The 21,443-nt window shown below is 44.6% G+C and overlaps 1 protein-coding gene across 3 annotated transcripts in view; it reads right to left on the bottom strand.

Moving 5' to 3' along the window:
- The window catches only part of RASGEF1C (RasGEF domain family member 1C), a 72,037-nt gene that overhangs the window by 29,046 nt on the left and 21,548 nt on the right, over window positions 1-21,443 (bottom strand). For 2 of the 3 annotated variants that reach the window (XM_071443272.1, XM_071443271.1), the window contains 3 exons: window positions 2,652-2,834; window positions 896-1,018; window positions 601-666 (listed from right to left, as the gene is read on the bottom strand). In XM_071443272.1, coding sequence (XP_071299373.1) covers window positions 601-666; window positions 896-1,018; window positions 2,652-2,828 — 366 coding nt within the window. In that variant the 5' untranslated portion in view covers window positions 2,829-2,834. The remainder of the gene's footprint in view (window positions 1-600; window positions 667-895; window positions 1,019-2,651; window positions 2,835-21,443) is intronic. The other variant, XM_071443273.1, reaches the window with a different exon arrangement.

Here is a 21,443-nt window from a genome sequence, read left to right on the forward strand (position 1 = left end):
GGACTCAGTATTTGATGCCAAACTCACAGTTTCAAAGCTGGAAAGCCTGATCCTGAAAACCATTTCAGAAGTTCTGGAAATTTCCAACAAATGCATGTTCTGTCCCTCTCCCCTGCTCTGAAGGTGCATCTCCTGCTCCAGATAAATAACATACCAACCAAGTGTTCACCAATGCAGCAAGGAGAGCTTGGGCAGAACCCAGCACTGATCAGCATCCAGTGGGACCCATCACCTCTGCACTGTCTGTGGCACTGCCAGAGGGTGCACATGTGTTCCCATACACTGTACCAGGCTGCACAGTCCCTGGGGCAAAGTGGGAAGAGTGCTGAGGCAGGAGCAGCTTGGATTTTCTCATTCTGTTCACCTGTGAGGGCCCCACTGCTGCTCCTGCCCATTCCTGGTGCTCTGAGGGCAGAGGGCAGCAGGGTGGTGGGCACCTGTCCCCCTGTTACATGGTGCTCAAAGTCACAGGGAAGGCCAAGGGGAAATATCACTGTACCAGGAGCAAGAAAGCAAAGGGGCAGAGACAGTCAGTAAAAATGGGAGAGAGAGTGGTGTGTGGACATCAGCACCCAACAGTGTGTGAGGGTTATGTCCTACCTCCTTGCATCCTCCAGGCTTCCCCAGAGCCTTAAAGGAGTTAAGAAGGAAAGTCACCTGGGAAGACTGAGACAGGGGGAAAGGGAAAATTAGAAGAAGAATTGAAGTGACTACTGCCTGAAACATTGCTCTCAGACATGGATACCAGGATGCCTCAATGGCAGGACCTCAGTGCAAATCCTTTATGAGAAAGATTCCTTCAATCTAAAGGGTGGCAAGGGACACACACCAGAGCCCCAGAATCTTCTATCCACTGAAAACACCTCACATTTTTCTGCTGTAAGCATAAACTAACCTTGTCCAGCACGGGGTCATCCAGCCGCTGCTGCTCGATGCACTTGTGACAAACCCGGGACAAAAGCTCATGGGGTTCAATGAAGAGTCTGGAACTCAGCAGGAATGTAAAGATATAGGCTTTCTGCAGGAGAAAGACAAGGAGACCTACTGTAAGCAGCCGCACAGTGGGTAATATTGACTGTAAAAGCCTTGAACTTCACAGCTTTTTCATTTCTACTTGGCAAGATCTTTAGGAACTAAAAGACAAAACAATTCCTGACCCTGGAACTGGTTACACTGGGCACAGGAGCAGCAGCATCTCCTTCCTCCACATCATCTACCTCCAGCCCTTGGTTGCCTAAACTCTGGGCAAGCATCCAGTGAAGAGAACATGCAGGAGCAAGCCCAGGCACAGGAGACAGCCCAGCCAGGGTGCTGGAGACAGTACAGCTAAATGGGCAGGAAACTCTGTCTTGTACTGGGTTGGGAGCTGCAGACTCCCCCACATCGGCCACATCTTGCTATTGCCCTGCAGATATCATCCAGCCTATTTTAAGCAATCTTTCATTTATTCTATTAACTCCCCAAATTTCATTTCTATCAGCCAAGTCATACCATATGCAGTTCCACATCTGTGAAGCTGTGGGAAGCAGGTCTGCTGGATAAATCCTTGGATTATTCAAATTATTCCAGCAGTGAATTTAAAATACATGCATGAAGTCTCAGCTGTTGCATCCTGACCCCTTCTTGCATCCTTGCACCTGAATTATCTCCTTTCCCCCAGCCCCAGCCATGCTCCCAAGCAGCAGGTATAATATTACATATCATGCATTGCCTAATGAAAATCTCACAGCCTGATCTGCCCATTACCTATTTTTATTGCCTTTCTGTTCCTTTTTTTTTTTTTTTTTTTTTTAATTGAGATGCTTCTTTATTACTTATTTTTAGCTGATCAGAAACTGAGCTCCGGGTAATTTAAAACATGCTGCCTGCTCTGCATTGATAACTTTCCCAGTCTCCTCAAGTACCCAGAAGTCAATGTTCCTCTGTGCTTTGAAATACAAGCCATGGAGATATATTAGCACTTAAAAGTCTTCCAGTCAAACTCTGTCTGAATTCCACTGAGGATGTCTGAATTCCACTGAAAATCCAGTGAAGTCAATAGCTTGCAGGACCATAAACCTGCTTCCAGTTTAGATCCTCACACTCTTGGCAAGGAAACACTTAATTTCCACTGATACAGCAACGATTGGGATCTGGATTATGCTGTCCAGTGACTGCAAAGTTGTGAATACAATACAGGTAAATTATAAACCCACCAGAAGAAGCATCTCTGTTATCACCAAGGGAATGCTCTGTACATACAGGCAAACCTGGATGACTTCAGCAGCCACTGAAACTCAGCTAATTTAATGCCAGTTCAGACTTGGGAGTTCTTTGCTTCAGTTTTTCTCTAAACCTCTCTGGGAAGCGCTGCTATTTTTGAAAAGCTCCAACATTAGTGCTACATCACTAATTCATCACCACGTCAGCTCCCCCCCAACCCTGTTCTCTTATTTAAAGGCAGCATCATCTTTGGGATCTGCTTCTTCATGGGAACAATTATAGAGCAGTGAAACAGCATTTAAAGCAATGCATCAATTTACCAAGCTTTAATTGTATGCAGCTTTTAAATGAGCCCTCTTAATTCAAAATTTAACATATTTGCACTTTTGCATAAAGTGCTGCCCCAATTCATCAAAATTAAACCATTTATTATACTGTGAATTGCTTACTTCAGGGTAGTAATCAGTGGTAGGTATCAGATGCTGGATTAGAGCATCCAGAGATGCTGAGGTAAGGTTTCCATCCTGGAAGATCAGTCCTCCTTGTTCACCTTCTTTTGAAGTATGTAGATGAGGGCTGAAGCCACATGGGGTAAACATACTGGTAGAACTCAGTGTTTGGGGCATGCCTTCCTACAAGAGACAAGGACAAAATCCATCAGATCCACAGCCACATTTGTCTTCTGGCTGATTTGACCAACACAGCCACTAATGAGAGCTTCCTGTGCACAAAATTAACATGATCCCTTCTTGACAACCTCCACATCTCTTTCATTGCTGGCACTGGCAGATCACGCCTGCAATGGGCAGAACACAGAAAATGGGACATTTTGATTTATGCTTTTGGGCCAGAAAGTGATGGCAGCTACTTTGGGCTCCCCCCAGTCAAGAGTGGATGTGATGATTCCCTTTTCACTGATATCTCTGGGCAGGCCCACACAAGAGAAGGGAGATACTTGGGACAAACCTCAGCAGGTTCCTGAACAGGATGAAGCAGTTTGTTTGAACCTCTGCCCTCCTGAGAACGAGGCAGGGAGAATTTAGGGTGTGAGGGAGAGAAAAGGGTGCCACATAGAGCTTGCTTGGGATTGGAGCCCTGTGGCTCCCATGGGACAGCAGAGGTGTCAGAGTGAGCGAGGAGATGGGAGCAGGAGTCAGCTGGGGGAGGATGGAACAGTGAAGGGAGTTGGAGGAAACAGAGAATGTGGGAGCTCATGAAGAGATTAAATAGAAAGGAAAAGAGAAATGAGGAAGAGTGAGAAGGCAGACACCTGAACTATATTTGGAGCCCAAAGTTAGTCAGTCCTAGATCTATACTTAGGTACTAAATAAATGTTTCAAAGAAATCCTGAGCACTCATCGCTTTCACTAGAGCTGCTCAGTCCTCAGCACTTCTGAAAAGGAGGCCAGGCAGACTCTGAGCACATAGCCCAGATTCAAATCCCTATATTTCACTTATCTAGGGTTTTCTGGTTGCATTCTAGGTTTCATCTTGATTTTGTGGTTTACAATCAGCTTTGAATGTTCCTCTTGTTGAGCAAAGTTGTTTTGTTTTTGAATTTCTGCAGGGGGATGAGAGATTTTGCCCTGAGAACTTTAAAGCATCTCCAGCTGCCTCTGAAATCCCTCCCTGGAAGCTGCTCCTCTCTCAGCTAGAGGCAGCATTATAGGACATGGATGGGAAAAGAACATTGTGTGCTCCCTTCCAGGTCTGCAAATGCATCATCCAGAGCAAGGGACCCCTCTGTGACATGACTATTTGTTTTCATGTTTGATTTTACCTCATAAAAGGGAGGATAGGAAAGAGATAAGAGAGGAGCACCAGAGCCAAGCAAGATCTGCACCCTGAGCCCTGCTGAGCCAGCAGTGACCTCCCATGGCAGAAGGCTCAGGTGACAGCACAGGGCTCAGGCACACACACCTTGGGCTTTAATACATTCCTCTGCCCTTTTCTGTATCCTGTTCCCTCTGCTTTTCTGCCTCTTTACTATCCCATACCATTTCAAAAGCTGACTCATGGATTTGGCTTAGAATTTGGAGTTTGCCTTTCTCCCCTATGGATATCAGCAGCTGTGCTGTGACCCAGGCAGCTCAGCCTCAGCTCCAGGTACAGCTTGCTGAGCTCTCTCCTGCAAAAAACCCTTCCCTTCCTGGCACAGCCCATCTGCTCCCCCTGCTCAGGGCCACCAAGGAGAAGGGAATCCTTCCTGTAAGCCAGGCAGGGTGGGAAGCCCTGGGAGAGGCTGGCAGCTGAGCCCCAGCTCCGTGGGAGATCAGGCTTTACAAGCAAAACTTGGGTGACTTCATCCTTCAAAGGAGGGAGCGTTCCCTGGAGCCAGCACTTCCATCCCTTATCTCCTTCTGGGAGGCTCACACAGGCTGTCTCTGGCATTTGCAACCAACAAAAAGGAACCAAAATGTCAAAGCTGACCAATTCCTGCCTTGACTGGAAAATAAACTAGATGTTGGATTCTAGTTTAAGGACCAGAACATGTAAGTGCCATCCCAGCCAGGATGGAAGTTGAAGCATCCAGTTCTAATGAATGTGCAGATGTGCCTGTTAATAAAGCTCTGAGAGCAAGTAATTGCTGCTTTTTGTAGCACATAGCTCAGACTCTGTGCAGTAAATGGGAAGGACTGCCAAATCCCATTTGTTACTTCTAACACGCTCTATGTTATGGCTTGTTTCTATGGCAATAATCCCAAGAAGGATTTCATGTCCACATAGATCAAGAAATAAATCTCATGGACATACAGCTGTCTAGATGAGGAAAAGAAAAAGTTAGAACAGCTGTGAACTTACAGGACACATCCTGGCTGCAGCATAAAACAGAACTCACAACGAATGATTTATTCAGTGCAATCTCTCACTGTCAATGCCATTTTCATTATCAGATAGAAACCATCTAAACAGGATATTGCCTGAACTTCTGCATATTATTAAATGAGAAATCTTGCTGAAATACATGGTAATGCTTTTTAAGAAAAAGTACATTTTTAAAAAGGAAATAAAACAGCTGTACAACTGTCACTGAGACATCAGTCTTGGGTATTGTCAAGAAATTAAATTTGACTTATTTATTATGAAGTTCCTGAGTAACCTCAAGTTTTCAGGCAAGGCCTGTGTCATACCTGAGCTGGTGCATGATTGCCACCTTACTTGCCACCAAAGAAGACTTGAAGGTTTTAACAGATGTCTTTTGCTCCCTTTTATGTTACATTCACAGCAGGATGAGGCCAGCTGTACAAAGGATAAAAGCCTCTTGCACCACTAAGCTCAAAAATAACTAACATTAGCATTTGGTAGACATGAATTCAGGACAGGGACTTCACTGCCTAATTCCTTTTCCTGTTCATACATTTCCAGAGCTCTCTTTTCAAGAGTACTAAATAGAAACAAGATCTCTCTTTGAAAGAACCCAAATACACAGACGAGGTTCTGCTGTCGATCACTCACAGAACATAGAAACAAGGGCAGCACTGAGAGGAAAACAAACAAGCAAACAACCAAGGAGATTTGTCTTATTGAGCTCTTTGGGTGATGGAAAAGGCAGCACAGGCAGAGGCAGCCCCTCCCATGAGAGCAGGGACAGGATGAGAGGCAGCACTTCCAGGCTGCAGCAGAGAAATCCCAGCTGAAGAGAAAAAGAAAATCATCCCCTGAGCACTGTGGAAGAGGGACCTGGAAAGGGTGTTCAATTTCCATCCTGGGAGGTTTTCAAAACTCAACTAGGCAAGACTCTGAGCAAACTTCAAGCCCTGCTTCAAGTGGGAGCTTGGACTGATGAGTGCAAGAGGTTGCTTCTGATTAGCTTCTCTGTGACTCTAATACACACCTTTCCACTCAAGTATTGCCCCATTTCTGAGCTTTTTTATATACACCCTGGCAAAATTGAGTCCAGAATATTAGATATTTGTAAAGAAGTCTGTCTTGGCAAAAAAAGGTTTTTCTGCTTTTCCTGGAAACAACAGCCCGAATGTGATAAAAATGACTCAAAACCTCACTTGAGAACCTCTTGGACTTAACCTGAAGTCAATGAGACTTAAGCACATGATTCAGCAGGTGCTTCCATGAACTTTCATCCAATTCAACACACAATGTTTTGCTGTTCCTCTCATTTCAGAAGCAAATCTGATGCCAATTTCAGTTGATAAATGGTGCTCTTGAGGAAGTGAGATGGTGAGATGTTAGTGAAGGGCAAACTTCCTCCCCCAACATGCAAAATGACTGATGATACATGTGGCTGCACACACACAGCATTTAAACTACCTCTGTGCTCTGAAGGGCTGACACCAGGAGACAGGAAAGTGTTTCTCCACCGGCTAAAAAATCCAAAAAGAAAATCCAGGGGCAGACTGTTTCTGGGACTGGTCTCTGTTACACAGAACCTCCCATGTGGCAGAAGGCAGGGCCTCCTTCCTTGCCTACAGGAAAGGAATGTGATAAATTGGAAGCAAAGGCAGATTGGACTCAGCACTACCTGGAAAAAGGAACACCAAATGCTGCTGGGCTGGGCTGGCTACATTTTGTGTTAATTTTACCAAAATGTCATGTCCACCAGCAGTGGCTAGAGCAATCAGCTCTGCCACCATTTAAAAATAATGGCAACACACACCTTTTTATCTGCCTCCACTGGCCAGCACCAGTATTTCAACACAGTGATAAAAAAGACTCTTGTCACTACCAATGATGCTGCTTACACAAAATATTCCAGGACTTGATTCACTGAGCTAAAGCACAGAACCAAAGGATCACCAGTGCTTGGGACAAAAATTACCCACAAACCCTGCACCTATCTACATCTACAAGTGCCTTGAAATCTCTGGAAAACCTGATGGAAACTGTGGAGAAGTGCCCAGACCTGGAAGACTGAGGAGGCTTAAAGGAGTCCTAAGCATGCACATGGGAGAGGTTCAAGGTGCCAGAGGATGGCTGCAGGCTGCAGCTCTGCCTCCCTGGGCCAGGCAGGTGACCTGCAGCACAGCCACGAGGGCAAATACCCACCAGCATCCCCCAGCTCCACCACTGGCTGATACAAGTGTCCCCATGGCAAGTGCAGTTAGTGCTTACGTGGACGCGAAATGTTCAGGAAACATTTCATGTGGTTTTCAGCGCCTTTGATGTGATAAGTGTTTTATCCTTTATCAAAAACCTAATCACACTGTTTACTTTTGATCTTCATTTCATCTCTGCCTTCCATCTGCTCTGCCTCTCTCAAGGGGAAACAAGAGCTGGTACCATGTGATGAAGGGAACGGGGCTGCCAACTTATCTTCCTTCCCACCCACTTAACTTTTGGATTAACCAAATAAATAAAAGCCTTCCCACTTCAGGGATGAAAGGCACAAGGTTCTGACAATCTCCCAGCAGAACTACAGGATCTAGAGAGGGTGGCAAGGGGAGGTGTGGAGGCTGGGGTGCCCATGTGTGCCATGAGAGAGGCTCCAGTGTCACTCCAGCCAGTCAGCATTCAGGGAGCATGGGCAGGGGACACACCAAGGGTATGGCAGACCCAAGTGAGGCATTCACTTGGCAAGGCACAGGCTTCAACAAACATACCTAATCCAGAGTGAGTTGGGAATCAGGGTAAGAGACATCTCCCATCCCATCTCAATCCTGCAAAAGTCTTTTCTGATCAAACAATCACCAAAACCATAACTAAAGGAAGATGGTTTGCAATAGAACAGTTTGGAAAAACATCTTGATCAGTTTTAGTAACCAGGTCTACTACCCAGCCATCACTACATGGGGAACAAACCCTCTCCACAGCCCCTGTCAGAACAGCACAAGCCACAGAGGTCTCATCAGCCTCAGTACCTGCCCACTGCTGTCACACAAGCCCCAAATACCACTGAGCTCAGCAGAAACTGCAGCAGCAGATGCTCATTTTTCTTTACATTACTTTCAGTAATTTTCCAGCTATTCATCTTTGCGACAAAAAAAAAAAAATTGGGAGATAATCATAACAAGTTAAAATTCAGATTTTTCTCTGCTTCTTTTGTAGGGAGGGAAGCAAGGGAAAGAAGAGAAAAGAATTCTGGTGTTTCAGAATACAAAAGGAAAACCACTGCAAAGTAATTGCTTCCAGTCACCAAGGCCATGGTTAGAAATGTATTTCAGCAAGAGTACCTGGCACTAACAAACTCAATGTATTTGATGATGATGTAATTAGGAAAGTGGGAGCAGATGTAACTTTCTTATCACCTTTTCACCAGGCCCTAAAACATTCAATTTACAGCCCATGAAGTTGTGAGATTGCTGAAAACTCAACCTGTCAATCCCAATACTGCTGGAAGTGGTTAAATGAGCAATATAATGAAGTCTCTACATGAGTTAGAAACACAAAGGAAGCACAAGGGATAAGAACAGTGGGGAAAAACATTTAACTGCAACATTCTCCAATCTCAATAATGATGATTACATCTCAATGCAGGTTCCCTCCCATTTCCTACCCACTCCTTGCAGCAGCTGAGGACTTCACTGAGATTCCCATGAATGAGGCTGCAAGAGCAGTAAGTGAATGTGTGGCTTTGGATATCTAATCAGAATTAGATGACAATTGTGTTTCCTTTGATCCCACCTGGTTCTCACCTCTTACTCATCCACCCACGCGTATCACTTCCCTAAAGAGTTCACCCAGTGAAGGCTTCTTAGAGAGGAGGGGAAGGAAAACTCCTCACAAATCTAAACCAGCTATCACAGAAAGCAGCCTTGGGTAAAGGAAGGGGAGCTGAGCAGCAGGGAGGACAGGACAGGACAGGACAGGACAGCTCCATGATGTGTTGTGGCAAACAACACTCAGAGCAGGGGAAGTGGGGCAGGAGCCTCAGGATGCCTGGAAAACTCTTCTTCTTTTTCTCCTGCAAAATTGAACTCCACCGAAATTACTGGGCTCTCCAACTCCACAGATTTACTCCAGGCTAGAACAAAATCTTTTGTAATTCCCCAAGAAATACACATAGGTGCATTCCAAGCTGCAGCAGAGCCAGTGTATGTCTGCCTGCTGAATTCATTCCATCATGCCAGTAAAATGATCTTGTACTAGAGGTTTATGAGAAATACCTTGCAGTCAGAAAAACAACCATGCTAACCAATTACCTCGAAATCTGATGGACATGCCTCAGAAAGAGGCCCAATTTATAGGTAAGGAGGCATTAAATCAATTACCAGCACGGTGCAAGCAAGAACAAGGTCACCTTGCTGAAGGAATATTTCTGTTTGTGCTCATGTCAGAGTATTTTGCTCAATAGAGAAAAATGAAAACCTGATTATCATGAATTTGGTAGACTGATCTGAAGTAGAATGTAAATCAGAAAAGGGAAGATTTATGGCCAATTAAATTGAACTCCAATCAAAATCCCATTCAGGCAACAGTTCCCCGGGGGCTTCAATTTGTTAGTGCCACATTTTTTTAATAACTTTCTTTTTCATGTAACATCAGCAATAATAAAATCCCTTCAATAACAAGCAGAGCCATGAACACTTTATTTATCTAAAAATGCCATCATTGCCTGGAATCATAAGACATTGAAAGGATGAGCTGTAATCGCTCAAGAACAACCCCCCACAGCACTGCAATGGGTGTAAAGCTTTTTTTCTTAGTCTCAGAGCAATTTCTCTTTTCATTAGTCTGGTTCAAGTCTGAAGTATTTCTTCTGAGTAACAGGGAGTTGGTGCTGACCCTGCCAGGAGAGCAGCACAGCCTCTGATGTCTCAGGCCCTTCCCAGGGCTGGGTGTGCACGTGGCAGACACAGCCCATGGCAAATCTGTGCCTCATCATTAGCAGATTTTTAGAATTATTAGAAGGAGAAGGCTATCAACATATTCCAGATGCCCTTGACAATATTCAAATGCATGCCAAAGGCAGCAGTCTGGATTTCTCTCTTTAGGCTAGGAAATCTATTTTCTGCTCTCTCTCCCCTTACGCCTCCCCTTCCTCCAGAGTTCCTGGTATCTTGGTAAAGCCCTTAGACAATATAAAAACTATTCTGGTGCATAGAATTTTTTTTTAAAGTAAAAGTTATCCTTTCTTTATCTGCTCAGAAATTATCCATTATCCTTTTCCTCCATTTTTTAAGAAAAGAAAGAGGCTAAATAGAACATAAATGAGAAAAGGAAAATGAGAGTGCTTAGGGTGGGAATGAATTACTGTACCTTTTGTTAAACACTAAATTGCAAACTTTCCCCTGAGAGGAGTCAGAGCTCAACCAGGCATGGACAGAGAGGGAAATCCCAGAACAAAACCACAGAGGCAGCATTCCCAGAAACCACTGACATCAACAGGAGCCTTTTGGCTCAGTTCAGTCATCACTGACAGGCCACCACTGGGACTGCCTGGAAATCAGTCAATGCTTGGATCTTCTTCCTTCAGCAGTGGAAGTGGTGAGGAGAGGAAGTTATTTAAGGATAACTAACACTTGTCAACTGCAGGGCTGTGTGGTTTTGTTGGGCAGCCTGGGCTGTGGCATCATCAAACTCACACCTAAAATCAAGCGAGCCACTGTGGAAATTGTATTTAAATCCAAATACCCAAGCATGACATCCTGACTGCCTTCAGACCTCAGCAGCCACCTCCTCCCAGGAACAGCTTCTGCCAGAATCTGAGGAATCAGAGAGGCTTAAAATCAGCATGGCAGAGTCTGGACCTGCAACCCCGACAGCTTTGCAGGAGCAAGGCTGCCTCTCTCCAGCTAAATGAATGCTGTCTCCACTGCATGCTGTCAGAATTACAATGGAAAGCCCGTAAATAAAACAAAAATGCAGATCTCAGTCCTCCTCTCATGACATCTTGGTGAGAACAAGCCCTGACAGGAATAAAAAATCCTCCCACACTAAGCAAAGCAATTCTGCTATTTATGCAGAAGGAAGAAGGAAAGCTGTATATCAAACAAATAATTACAAGAGCAGCTTTATCAGTCCCTGCTGATTACTCTCAGCTCAGTTTGATGATTCTGCCAGCGCTCTGCAGGTTGTTCAGAGAGGTGGATGTCACAACATTTTACTTGCAGTTCTTTCCTTTATTAGCACCTACTGCTACCTGTCTCAGTCAAAAATCTTGGCATACATTTAGAAATTGGTCTCCTGGAATCTGTCAGGGAGGTTTAAAAACCTAGAAATCATATTTTTATACATACACAGACATCCTCAGATAGACACCACGTGAATATGAATGCATAATGATGTATTTTGGGTGTTACATACGTAAATGCAGTTATATAGAGACATTCATGTAAGTGCACCCCTCCTCCTCAATATGTAAATACAGAAATTCAAGTAACTTCCTTACCACTGCTCCAGTTTGAGTGGGACAACATTTCTGTTGACCTACTTTCTTCCCCAAATTTGCTTAAATAATAAATGGAAGAGGGTCTCATTTTTATCTCAGAAAACATCAACACGCTGATGAGCAGCATAAGCTCTGACTGCCACCAATGTCAATTTATCACCACTGTTCATTACAGGGTGTTCAAGCAATGCTCAGTTACCACATTAGGAGCAAAAATTTAAGTGACATTTGTGCCAATTACCAGGGTCTGGAGACATCCCTGAGATTTATGTCCACCTGCAAGGCATCCTTTGTGTGGAGCATCTCTGTGCCCCAGTGCGCAGTGCCTGGCTGAGGGGACAGACAACCAAGCTCCTGATTTATGGTGCTTACATCCCTGAGCTTCAGCTCACCTGCAGGAGCTGTGCACAGGATTGTGGGCAGGAAAACTGAGAGGTCAGGGCTGAGCCTGCCTGTCAGTGATGGATCCAGCCATGCAGGCTCCCTAGCAGAGCCCTCCCTCAGCCTGGGCAGGAGAGGCACTGAACACTCAGACATGGAGGCAGGGAGGGTGGCAGAGCACAGGGGCTCCAGCACCGGGCTCCAGCTCAGACACAGATCCAGGTTATTCCATCCCAGCGGCCTCAGAGTGCTCCAGACTGATGAGCAGGCTCTCATCCTCCATGGGTGACATATGGACATGTCTCCCTAAAAGAAATGAGCTCTTGAGCTTCTGGATTTCCCCTTCTGGAGCACCATCTGTGCCTGCTCCCATCCCACACCCGCTGCCACAGCCTGACCCCGCACGGCCCAGGGAGCAGCACAGCATCCCTGGCTGCCCCAAATTTCAACACATTCACGCTGGAATAGGCTCAAACCCATACAAGTTCAGCCTGCATTTGGGCAGGCAAGGAGTCTTCAGCAGACAGATTTTCTCTGGCTGCATTAAGTATTTAAAAAAGAAAAAAAAAAAAAAAGAAAGAAGAGACTGCTGACATTTGGGATAACACTGCAAGTCTGTAGCTGGAAAATAAATCCCTCTGCTTCAGGAGGAGGAAATCTGAGCTGCAGCCCAAGCAGCAGTGCAGGTGAGGGTGCTGGGCCCACGTGCTGGGGCTCCCAACACCCCAGGGAAGCACCATGCTGAGCCCTGACCACCCCTTCCCCAGGGGCCACGGGCAAGGGAGAGTCACTGCTGAGCTGACTAATTGCTCATTAGCCGAAATTAACTCTGCAAGACAATTCTGTGATCACTGCTAGAAGTCTGTCATTAAAAGGGACTGCAGACATCAGTTCTTAGCTTCCAATCAAAGCACCAGCAATGCAATGCCCTGGCTTTGGGATCAACAATTTGCTCTCAGAGACACATGGGGATTGCCCGTGGTCCATCCAGCCCTTCCACCTGCCTCTCACGCTGGCCACCACCACTGGGTGCATCTTAGACAGGCAAGAGCACTGCAGGGGCAGAAATGCAACACTTTGCCCACTACAGCTGCCTCTTTCTACTCTGAGTTAGGACAACACTTTGTACCCTGAAGCATGAGATTTAATATCCATCCAAAACCTGCTCCTGTTAGTGATTCTCAGTGCCCATGCAGAAATTATAACTCTCAGGAACCAGCACCAGAACTCTAAGAGCTATGGCAGGGAGCTCAGTGAAATACACTCCTGTCAGAGGAGCTGTTTCTAAATATTAGGAGATTAATTTTTTTCTTGGCATCATTCCACTGATTTTTGTGGTATAAAACCCAGGGGTGAACATGGTCCAAGATATACACAAAACTAGCTAAATTCTGAACTGCACTTGCTGACCTCATAACTCTTCAGCAGTTGAAATGTGGGCTACAAAGCCAATTTTCATAAAGGACATGTCCAGTTAACAGTGGGAGACTGTGCTGACTCGAGCTGTGTGAGCACACTACTGAGATATTTCCCACATAATCTACATTCATTCCATACTTTTTGGAAGCGCTCCTCAAAAGATGATGTCAAGGGTGCAAATCCTGTAGATCAAAAAGATATGTGGCCCATCAGAAGGGTTTTAATCACTCATTATTTTGTTGCTCTGAGAAGCCCCAAACAACACACATGGGTTTTCTTCCCCTCAGCCTCAAGACTGCAGGGTAGCAGCTTGCCTAAGGTTTAGGCAGCCCAGAGGGGGACACAGACACCCCTCTGGAATGCTTGGAAAAGGATATGCTCTACAGAGACAGTGAAAATCCCAATTTGTGTCTACTGATAGCACCTAACATATAAAAAACTACATTCCTTCATTTTGCATATTGTTTGAGCAACAGTGATGTTTTAATAACAGCAACTCTCACTGTTATGAAATTGCACTATTTTAATAATATAACAAACTGGCTGATACAAAATTTGAATGTACACCAGAGTTGTTACCCTGTGGCTAAATGTCTCACCCTTAATCTTCTCAGGCTCCAGACCTGCACAGACAGACACAGGACTTTAAATTCCACAGGGGAATTTCTGGTAAACTGTGCACCTACAGATATGCAAACAGGGAGTATTTGCAAAAGGAAGAGTCTAATGTCACCTGTAATCTCTCAAGCCTGTAGATTTATACCTGCAATTGAAGAAAACCCTTGACTTTCCACTCTGCGTGGGAAATTGGATGATTCACAAGCTCATATTTGGCCTGGCATCAGCTCATAGCTGGGGCCATATTCTTGCCATCTTAATTCTGTTCTGTGGGCTCAAAAAGCTCTTGAAATCAGTGTGAGTATTCCACAAGGATGCTTCTGCTCATGTGGGTAATGGGAGTCACCTTTGCTCCCCAAATACAACTGAAGGCTCATGTCAACATTTACAGCAAAAAGGTTGGAGATCACATTTAAAAACTGTCTCTGGTATTTGCAAACTTTCTAAGAGTGCTAATACCAAAAGCAGAAATGTGCAACTTGTCTTGAAATGTTTATTCACTTAAACAATTATTTCAATTTGAATCATTATAAAGAAGCTGAGACAGCATCCTGCTGCAAACAAAGAATATTGACAAGAATCCTGCTTTATGCTCAGTTTAAGGCAGTAGCTAGAAGATACACACAGCCCTTTGTCAACAGGAATAACCCAAGTAGGAAAATGGGATAGCACAGAGTGGCCCCAAGGACTGTTTTAAGAACATTTATAACTTAAATAATCATAGAGATTAGGGGTCAAGCCAGCAGCATGTGCCAAAACCTGCATGGGGGGTTCCAGTACAACACACCCTCCATGGAGCCATCTTTGGAACAGGACTCAGGTTGTACTCACACAAACATTTACTGCTGCATGAGTTTGCAGGAGGATGGACAAGCAGAAGTGAAGATTTCATTGCTGAATGCTTTGCTAGGATGTCCCAGCTGCAGCTATGATGGACACAGGGCATGGGAATCTGATTAAAAACCAATGTGAACTCCATAAAGAGAAAACCGTGGAAGGGAGGAATGTTGTGAAGTGTGCAGTATTGAGTGAAACCAGGGGGCTGAATGTTTGTAAATTACACTAATTAGACCAGAAAACATAATAATGGCAGAGCCACACAAACCTCCATTAAAGTTTCCAGCAGTAAAACTGAGTAGCTGAAACACCACATCCAAACAGCAAAGCCCTTGCTCCTGGCTACACTACAACTCTGCATTTAGACAGAGTTATTGTTATTCTGTTCTTTGGGAGGGCACTTTCAGATCCAGTAAAATTTCAAATTTTCCAATTCCCATTTCAGCAGTCCCTGCTGTACTTTTAGATGGCACTGAAATTTCACAGACTATATTCCCCTACTGAAAGAATCTATTTAGGAGGGAAGCAGGAAGGTAACCAGCTGGAAATCCATGATGGAGGAAAGACTACTTGTTACCTCCCCAAGGGAGACAAAGGAGAGTAGAAGTTAATGGAAGGATAATCAGGAACTCTTCAGGGATATCAGTTTATATGCCAGGAGCATATATAACTGAGACTTGTTTGCATATCAAGAAATTACAGGAGAAGGTGTGACAGCCAAATGCAGCTTATGAAAATGTGGCTATCAGTAAAGCTGATAGCTGCCTCGCATGTGAAAACCCAATCCTAACACTCAGCCTGGCAAGGGAAGCTAAATAACATCAATATGTCTGCTCTGGGCAGCCGTGCAGTGAAATCGCTTCTTATGACATTTACAGTGTTTTCAGAAGACGTGCCTGGGACTCAGAGAAACAGGCTGGTTTCTTAGGGATTTCAAGGATGCCAGCTTAAAATATCCACAAAATTGAAATACTCAAGCTTTAAAACAACATGGTAGAAGCGGGCGCCTTTTAATAGTCAGTGGAAAAAAACCTCAACCCAGCAACTCAGAGATTGCTTGAAAACACCACACTGTGCTACATGAACAGGAGAAGACATAACTCAGTTTTTGACAGAGCTCTGCATTTTTAAGTTCTTCAAAGAGTTTTAGCAGAATAAACTCCAGAGAGGCTGCACTGTGCAAAAGCAGAGATTTATCTGCTGTTTATCTGCTCAGCAGTGCACACCTGCATCACATCCCCTCACCCGGAGAGCTCCATGTACCTCAGTGGGGCCAAGAGTCCCCATCAGTCCTGGCATGGGAGGGCTAATTCCCTTTGGGAAATAGAAGGAATTCATCCACATCTGAATTCCCTCCATATTGTTACAAGCATTTCTTTCAAGAACTATCTTCTAAAGAGAAGTGCCCGTGAAGATCCTCCCTTCACACCAATGCTCCCATTCACTTCCATCCCACACATTTAATAAAGCTCCCAGCTGGTCCCTGCAAATGCCACTGCACTGTGGCCAGATCTGTGCCCTGAGCTTCCTGCCAAGGCCAGCACAAAGCTCTCCTTCCCTCCCTGCTCCAGGCTGGTTGGCAGTGCTGCTACAGCCTATTAAACACTGTGAAAAGGAAGGACCACGAAAAGCCTTTCACTGGGATAAGTGATCAAATGCAGGATATTATTATTAGAATCTGTTTTGCCAAAAAGGAGGATATTGGCCAAGATTATCTCAGTCCATTTTGTGATCGTTTCAGTGAAATCTTTCCCACTGGCCAAATCCGGAAATGTGTGGGAAATTAAGTGATTTAGCCTATTATACATCTTTTACCACACTAATGACCAACATTCTTCTTGATTGTCCAGGACATTTTTTAGTGTGTGCCTGCCATTCATAAATACATAATTGCTTTCTTGTTTAAAATCTGTATTAACATAGTGAGCAGCTAGATGGCTACCACAATTACCTGGGGGCAAAAAAAAGTTCCATCTCACATATGGTACAATCCACCACCATTTTTCAGGGCTGTAGTCCATTTTGCCAGCTGAGTAACTTCTCTGTGAGAACTCAGTTTCAAAATCCCCAAATCCTCTGCTTTTAAAGCTTTTCATGTTACACCAGCTCTTGATTTTGCTTCACTGCCACACCACATACCATGAGAAGCCAGAGTCAAGAGGTTATTGTGGAGCTCAGTCCATCATTATTCAACACTCATTTCTACAAAAGCCTCCAGGAGCTTCCAAGTTCCAAGCGACTCTTCCACAAAGAAAGAGTTTGGACCAGCACCATGCCTCCATCCTCTGTAGAATCCTTATATTTTTTTCCTTCTCTCTCATATCTCCAAATCTTTGATAATTTTCACCTTCTCTAGGCAGTTCAATGACACTTTTGATTTGCAAGTGAGCTCAGGCACGCATTTTACTGGATGAGTAGTTTCACTACCTGCATTTCAGTATCACATCAGTACTGGCTTTCTTCCAACCAGGAGACCCAGAAGAACCCTGAAGAGGTCTTTGTATTCAGACCAAGCCTTCTGCTGAGCTGCAGGCACCATCTGTAAAGTGACTCCATGCAAATGACATCACGGCGTGGCCGGCGTGTTCTTCCGACAGTAAATTTGTTTGGCACACCGAGTCAAAACGGAGCTTTTTCAAATTGTCAGCATCTTGAGCTCAGTCTTGCAGCTAAACACCACATTGTGTTCCTTCTACTCCATGTCTCACACTTCAGCAACAATGCAATCTCAGCAATCAAACCTGAGCTGGCACTTTTTGTGATGACTCGCAGAGGTGATGAAAATAAGATTGCTCTCCCAGACTGGCTCAAAGTGGCACCAAACCTATCACAGAGGTGTCTCTTAATTCCCCACCCTTTGTTCAAAGAACTAAACATGCACACAGAGAAGAGACAGATGCAGCAATGAAAGGGCCATTTTACCCTCATTTGTCACCAGTCTGACTCTTAACTAATGGGGCTTAATGTAGTTGTACATTATGGTTTCAGATGGGTGTCTTTACTCACACTGAGTTATGCACTTCATGAGGAGCAGCAGCAAAACCATGTGCTCACCAAGCAAAGCACTGAGAAATAAGGCTGGAGTGAGACTCTGTAAGTTAAAGTGACATTTAGTAGCATAACAGCCACATAACCTCCAGATGGAGGCTCTTAACCCACAGCAGACTTATTTCTAAAGCTGCGTTTGTCACAGGTGACACGCAGCTACATGCTCCCCAGACACAGTGACACACAAAGAGAAACCTTCATTCTCTCTGAAGGCACAAATGTTTGTCCTTGTCACCCAGTGAAAGATGGCAACTCCAGCCTGGTGTGTGCTGCAATCACACCAGCACAGGGAACCTGGCGGGAGGAAAATTAAAGCAGCCAAGAGGCAGTGCCTACCTTTTGAATCAATTTATCTCAGGGCATGCCTGGAGCCCTCCTCTGTGAGACACCACAGCTGTGCACTGGCAACGTTACTGAAATAGTCAACAAATATCGACCTCTAAAACACCAGCCAGGCTGTTCTGCAGGAACCCTGCATGTGACTCAGCGTGGGAATACCTCTTCAAAAGCAAGAGTTTCAGGCACCGTTCTCTTAGAAAAAACTGAAACAAAAACCCAGCTCCCAAACAAACAGTTCATTTCAAACCACTCTTCCTCCTTCTTTTCATTTTTAATGCACCAGGAATGAGCTTTCCTGGAGTACTATTTTAAAAGTCTTGGAAAAGTTCTGCCAAGTCCTAGAAAAACACAGTGTAATTTTAAAATTACAGTCTGACAAACTGCTGCTTTGAGAGAACAACCATCTTCTAAATGACTGAGCAGGAGGCCTCAATCGCTGCTTTACACGGGCTAGAGAAGGGACTGCAGGAGCACGTAGTGGTCACTGCTCCAAGTCCATGCAGGCCACAGACTCCAACAATATCTGAACATCACCACACTGGTAATGAAAATCTCAAGGAATTGCTCTGCGCCATCTTTGCTGGGCCTGAATTTGGTCACTGTCCTGAAAACATCAGGATGGTACCACTGCACGTCTGTGTCTTGTTACAATGATATCATACAGCTCCATCAAATAATTATTAAATCCATTTGTGTTATTTCAGCCTGAGCTGGACTGTGCACTAGAGAATGCTACACAGAGACAGGGCACAATGGGTGCAGCAATGATCACCTGAATGAGCTCATGGTCCAGACAACCTGGATTGAAGCTGGAGGTGGGACACCAAAAGCAGTGACAGATGATCTCTGCCTCTTACCACAGATGGGAAAGTAATTTATTTTCATTTCTACAAATCCTCTGCAGCTTTCAGACCTGTCAGTAATAAAGCACTTCACAGCAGGAGCAAAGTGGTCTAGGATAATCCTGCAACACAACACTTCCTAATAAACTGCAGTGATGGGCAATGGCACCTTTGCTTACTAGCCCTGCTTTGGAATCCCCCTCAGCACCCGTGGGACCACATCAGGCAGGGAGGATTTGGGGAGCTGTCAAAGGGCAGAGGAGACCCAGTGCCACCAACCCTTTCCCTGCACAGCCACACTACAGGTGCCACAAAGATGTCCCACACAGGACAGGATGACAAAGAGCAGAAGCTGGCGGTCATCCACCCTGGGTCCAAGCAGAGTGACAGTGTGTGACATGTGTGACATGCAGCCCCACTGCTGACAGCCTTGCTGGCAGGAGATTAAGAGCTTTGTGTTGCTGGACATGAACCCACGTCCTTCAGCTGATCCAGAGGCCATCAGACTTTGAACCTGTGTATCACTATGTCCCTATGCCAAGGCCACCACAGAGCCACCCAACACCAGCACAGCTGCTGCCTCCAAGGAAGCTGCAGGAGAGGGTGAAAGCAAAGGAAAATACCATTTGTCTGGTGAACATTTGATTGTGGCACAAGACAATTTATCCAGGGTGGAATTCACCCCTGAATTTGCCCCATGGAGGAAGGGCAAATTCACTTTTAAGCTTTAAAAACAGACTTCAAAAAAATTCCAGCAGCTGGACACACCACATCCCACAGCAGGAGTGGGTCCCGGTCTTCCAGCTTTAGTGATCCACCAAGCTCTGCTTGCTGCTGGCTGTAACCTAGGGTATTAACAGTACAAGATTTATGTCTAAAGCATATTAGTAACACTTTTAAATGGTGAAGGAGGCATTTTAGCAAACACTAAATTCTGCAGAAGCTCTGTTTGGCAGAGTTATCGATAATCCTATTAATGACAAGGTGCAATTTACAGCAAACTGGCAGTGGAAAGGAGATACAGGACTTATGTGAAACAAAAAGATAATGCAATATTATTCCATTGACTGTGCTTTCTTAATTGCCTTGTTATGTATGCTCAGGGCTCACAATCTATCACGGATGAAGTTGTTTGTTCATAAAGCAGCACACAAGAGGTTTTTAATCCAAGATCCCTCCAGCTGCATTTCAGGATTCATTTCAAAGTTGTCTTTAATTTTTCTGTTTTGTGTAGGTTTATCCTAATATTAGCAAGCACTCCTCTGAAAAGAAATTGCTGTGCTCAGTTGTGCTGCTTGTCCTGGATTATTTGACTGCTTACTAAGGCTTTACTCAGTAAGACAGCACAAAGAGACATAACTTGCAAAGCAGACTGCAGGGTTCAAGTCACTCATCCCAGGTTTGCAGAAGGGCTGCTGGCCCTCAGGACTGAATCCAACTCATTTGTGCATTTGCACAGACCTTTTGCACAGTTATGAAACAACTCTATCAAACTGAATGCATAATTCTAATGTAACAAGCAAACTCTACCTCTAAGAACATACCTCTCCTATTAACACATTAAAAATGCATAGGAAATTTTTAAAGGTTGCAGAAAGATGCATTTGAGGCTTTAAAATTACTTAAATTATTTGTTTTCTTTTCAACATTATCTCATCTTCAGGTGTCTGTGTGGGAGGGCAGACAGATGGTTACTCAGCTGAGGAACTTGAGGCTGCTCTGTCTTTGTACAATGGCATCAACCATCAGTCTGGAAGGAAGATGGGCTTCAGCCTGGGCCAAAGTCCAAATTCAGGAGAAGAGACTGTGGAAACATCCTTTATGGGAACTGCTCAGATTCAGCTTTTGTGTGGTTTTGCTTCAGCTTCAATTCCCAAGACTCTCACGGATGGATTTGGTCATTACACCATGAACAGCTAAAAAACCCAAGGTGCACATTTTTATACCATATATAGTGGTAAGAATGTCAGCTATGCTGGGAATGAAGATGATGAATGAATTTATTTTATTTCTAGTTTTAATTATTGGGTAAATTCCATTTAGCACCTAGAATGTGAATGTGTTTTACTGCAATAATTCGCTTCCGGCATGAAGCCAAGATAGAGCTTCCAAGCAAGGGGGAGGGGGCATTAAACTGTGCTGCTGGTGTTGAAAGCACTTGACATTTCTCCATTTCATTTCCTAGGTGCTACATCATAAATAAGCTCAATAAATTGTTACTTACAGCCCTGGCCAATTTGAAATCCTACCTGATATTGGTAGGATTTATTTCAAGTATACCCTGTCCTCCAAAGCTGCTGGGAAACAACAACTTGACACTGCCAACCGGTTATTTCTAGATCTGACAATGTCTGTACATCAGTAATGCCATTTCCAGTGCTTGTTTGCAGAGATGCTGAAAGTCACAGGAAGCTGATGGCTGCCTCCATTCTTTGCTGAAGACACAACAGGTAAGCCAGGTGACATTCAGC

Source organism: Agelaius tricolor, unplaced genomic scaffold (assembly GCF_023055355.1).
Source record: "Agelaius tricolor isolate 1412-34295 unplaced genomic scaffold, bAgeTri1.0.p SCAF_18, whole genome shotgun sequence".
Classification (NCBI taxonomy): Eukaryota; Metazoa; Chordata; class Aves; order Passeriformes; family Icteridae; genus Agelaius; species Agelaius tricolor.